Below are 4,496 nucleotides of genomic sequence, written 5' to 3' on the forward strand. Positions count from 1 at the left end.
CGGTTCAGAGAATGAACAAGGGTGGTCTGAGCCTGGTTTAAGATGCAAAGACTAGAATGAGAGTAATGAAATCCATTGCCCAGATCAAGACAACTAAGTGACCAGCACCTGCTTCCTGTCACAGTGCGAAGGAGGGTATATGCCCTGCAGAGGGCAAACACAAAGGATCAAGGGGGGGAGAATTGCATGATGCTCTGTAGGTTTCATTGCTATGAGGGTTGTGGGGGTCTTGGCCTCAACACAATTAAGGCTCCTACAAGGCGCTATGAATGCGCCTGAGGTTGGCATGGGGGACGATGCAGGCGGCCATGTGGCGTTCCCATCCTCTAGCCGACCATCTAATCACATTAATTACTAGAGTAATCACCCGCATCCGGTGCGTTTTCTTCTTCATTTTCCATTTCATTCTGCACCAAGTCATTGTATTCCTGTAACTGTGGAGCAGTGGCAATAGAATTAAGTGTTCCTGCATGAAGAGTCTTTCCACTATCAACTCCAATGTTAGCTAAGTGTTCTGCTACTCTGTTGCCATCCCTACGAATGTGTTTAAGGGTGACAGTTCTATGAGTTGATAGCCATTGTTCAATCTGCTCCAACCGTTCGTTCAGCCAATCTCAACTGCTGCCGACTTTGTATGATGGAGTTCCCTATAGAATCTGATTAACCATGTTAATAAGAATCTGAGAATCCCCTTCAATTATAAGTGGGAAGAAACCATGGAGTTGAGCAAGGAGGAGCCCTTGCCATATCCCTTCTAATTCGGCCGAGAGTTGTTTGTATCCCAAGCAATTGAACCCATAAAGTTAGGAGAGGAGTGCCTTTATGATTCCTGAAGATTCCTCCATATCCTGCTTTGCCTGGATTACCTTTAGACGCTCCGTCGAAGTTAAGTTGTATCATATGTAGGGTGGAGGAATCCATCTGTCTGATGTCGTTCCTGGTGATGAATTTTTACCCTGATTTGCATGTATCTGGTTCCACTGCAGATTCCAATTTACCCAAATATTCTGTTCTTGTGGAATGGATGGAAAGTCTTCTTCATGCCATGTTTGGAGCAATAAGGTTTCGCGTAGGTTTTGACATATATTATTCGATAAGACTTCTAAAGGGGTGGAATGGTCCTTGAATATATGACTATTTCTTTCTTTCCAAATGGTCCACATGAGGAATCTTGGTATAAGTTTCCATAAAGCGTTTAACAATTTGCTTTTTTATGGATTTATTGCCCAAGTGAGTATAGTGTTGGTGATATTCTCCTTAATTCGTCCATCTTTTTGGAATCTGAAGCTAGCTTTTTCCTAAAGCCGGTTTGCCAATGGACACAGGTTTATGAGATGCTCAATAGTTTCTTCTGTTTGTTTATAGTTTGGGCATATAGAAGGTCCATGAAAGCTCCTTTTCCAAAGGTTGTCCCAAGTGAGGATTTTATTTTGGCAAAGTAACCAGAGGAAGGTGGATATTTTTGGCCAGATGGGGGGGTCCCATACTTTGTTCCAGAGATGGTCCTTGACTATATGGTTTCTTATAATTATATGATAGGCCTCTTGTGACGTGAAGGTTCCTCTCATTTCGTAACCCCATCTAATTATATCCTTCTTGTCAGAGTAGCGTATTTGCCTGTTTGAGAGCTCTGTTTCCAGATTATCCTTGATGAGTTGCATGCCTTGCCTGATGATGTGGTCCATGCTTATCCATTACCTGTATCCTTGGGTGTGAGTGGGCCTCCAGTGTTGATTTACCTTGATCATCGGTTGCTCTACCCAATCCTGTAGTTGGTGGGGTGTGATCAGGTCCTTCAATTTGGGTCTTTGCTGCCAAGAATCTTCCCAGAACCTCGCATTGTTACCATTCCTAATTTCCCAGAAGCTGTGCTGTTGAATTAGATCCTTATGCTGTTTAGCTGCATTCCAGATTAGGGAACCTGGGCCAACTTCTGTGAGCCGAATTAAGTCATCTACTGGTCTATTATTGGCATATTTTGCTATCCAGAGAATAGCCCAGGGAGTATGCGGATCCGAGATCCATTTCCACCAGATGCGTGCTCCCATGACCGCGTTGCTGTGTTGAGGATCACGTAACCCAGTACCTCCGGAGTTTTTCGGGAGGCAAACTGTATCCCATTTTACCAATGCCCATTTTCTCTTTTGTTCCGTGTTTCCCCACATAAAGGCTCTTTGAAGATGTTTGATTGCCTTGAGAACCCACTTGGGCACTGCCAGAACTGAAAAAAGATAAAGCGGCATGGATTGCAACACCGCTTTGATTAAGACTAGACGACTCGCCATGTTGAGAGCTCTGAAAGTCCAAGAAGAGAGACAGGCTTCCAATTTTTCCAAGAGCAGATGCCAAGATGAGTGCTTTAAAGTAGTGTCCGTCATAGGAGCACCCAGGTATTTGGAGGGGAGAGCCGCTATCGAGAAACCCAGGATCCTAGCAATTGAGGATTGGGTTATAGCAGGGGTATGAAAGAAAAAGATTTGGGATTTAGCTTTGTTAATGCATGCTCCAGAGGCATCTGAAAAATCAGTTAAAATGGATTTTAATTTGAGGGCTTCTTGGACCGAGGGGTGGCCAAACAACATGTTGTCATCCACAAATTGCTGGTGGGTGAAGGTAGGGGTGTTGGGAAAGGATAGGCCTCTTAATTGATGGGAATGAAGGGCTTCTTTGATGTATCGTCCAAGACCCTCCGCCATAATGACAAACAGAAAGGGGGAGAGGGGGTCCCCTTGTCGGATGCCTCTGGATGGGTGAAAGGGGGTGGATGGGATCCCATTGACTAGAATTGAGAAGAAGGTAGATGTAATAAGACTCATTACCCATCTAACCCAAGGGGGGTGAAGCCAAAGGCAAGCAGCATTTTTTGAATATACTTCCAGCTTAAACTATCAAAAGCTTTAGAGAGATCGATTTTTAGGAGCATACCTGCTTTTTTGAACTGCTTTAAAGAGTGAATGATCTCGTGAGTGAGAATAATACCATCCGTGATTTGCCTTCCTTCCACATATCCTAATTCTGGAGATATAAGTAATGGAAGCAGGGGTTTTAGTCGTGAAGCAATAACTTTGGAGATGATTTTATATATGACATTACATAGAGCAATAGGCCGGAATTTGTCCGGAGTCTGACAATGTTCTTCCTTGGGAATAAGGGCAATGAAGGTTGCATTCAAAGAGGGAAGCATCCATCTATTAGTCCTGGATTCCTCAACGACTTGCCATACCTCCTCCTTGATTAGATCCCAGAAGTTGTGGAAGAAATCGGATGTGAAGCCATCTGGGCCAGGCGCTTTTCCTACTTTAAGTTGTCGCATGGCTGTCTCCACTTCCTGTAAAGATATAGGCCTGAGAAGGATCTGATTGTGTTCCTCTATTATGATCTTAGGGATATTCTTGGTAATTTTCTCTATAGCTGGCAGCCAGATCTATCTGAGGTTCTTGGTGAACCTGCTGAAAATGAGTGAGGAGTTCCTATTCTACATCCTCATGTTTTTCCATCCATTCCCCTTGCCGATTCTGGATGTGAGTAATTTTGTTATGCATTCTTCTCTGGATAGTAGTGCGATGAAAGAACTTTGTGTTTCATTCGCCCTCTTTAAGCCATCTGACTCTTGACTTTTGCTTCCAAAGTATTTCTTCTTGCTTTTCTCTTTCTGAAATTTGCGTTTGTAGGTGGTTTTCCTGTTCTGCTAGAGCTTCAGATCTTCCTTCTGCAATGATTCTCTGTTGTAATTTTTTCATTTCTTGATCAAGAGCGCCTTGTGCTTGGAAAATGTTGCCAAAGGTAAATTGATTCCATTGTTTGATGTTATTCTTGAGATTTTTGAGTTTTTGTTGGAGTTGATACATTTTTGTGCCTTCCGGAGGTTTGAAATTTTTCCAAACCGCATTAATCAGGTTGTGAAAGTCTGGATGTGTCAACCAGAAAGCTTCGAATCGAAAGGGCCTACATGTATTGTTTCCCAGCCTTTGCCATTGAAGTGCAATAGGCCAGTGATCTGAGCCTGAGAGTGGTAAGATTGAAGCCGAGAAGTCCCCTCCAAGATGGATTGCATTGTCGGAAAGCAGGAATCGATCCAATCGAGAGGCAATTTGATGTGCACCTACTCATTTGTTATTCCATGTGAAGATTCCATTGTTGAACAACATATCTATGAGCTAGTTGTCTTGGATGAAGTTTTTGAAGTGAATGCTTTCATTGTCCAGCTTGGCCCTTCCCCCTCTTTTTTCTTCCAATTTTGTTATCATATTAAAATCTCCTCCTGTAATCCAAAGTGGATGAGTTCTTTCAGAGTTGATCAAAGCTAAAGTATTCAGTATGTCTACCTTGTTTATTGCTTCCTGGGGGAAGTAGACATTGGTTATGTGTCCATGAACATTTGTCCCTATAATATGGAAGGTGGCTTGAATAAAATGTTTACTAGCATGAATGTTAGTAAGTGTGATAGCTCGTTCATCCCATACTATTGCTAGTCCTCCTGATGCTCCTGTGGCATC

At 43.0% G+C, this 4,496-nt stretch overlaps 1 protein-coding gene across 1 annotated transcript in view; it reads right to left on the reverse strand.

Moving 5' to 3' along the window:
- The window catches only part of LOC149207483 (uncharacterized), a 4,905-nt gene extending 1,592 nt beyond the window's left edge, over positions 1 to 3,313 (reverse strand). Inside the window, exons 1-2 of the mRNA XM_089398057.1 lie at positions 2,926 to 3,313; positions 1,740 to 2,515 (exon numbers count right to left, since the gene is read on the reverse strand). Coding sequence (XP_089254183.1) covers positions 1,740 to 2,515; positions 2,926 to 3,313 — 1,164 coding nt within the window. The remainder of the gene's footprint in view (positions 1 to 1,739; positions 2,516 to 2,925) is intronic.
- Between the last annotated feature and the right edge of the window lie 1,183 nt (positions 3,314 to 4,496).

This window comes from Pinus tabuliformis, chromosome 1_2 (assembly GCF_031772625.1).
Source record: "Pinus tabuliformis cultivar Carrire ecotype Pingquan chromosome 1_2, CPIR1, whole genome shotgun sequence".
Lineage (NCBI taxonomy): Eukaryota > Viridiplantae > Streptophyta > Pinopsida > Pinales > Pinaceae > Pinus > Pinus tabuliformis.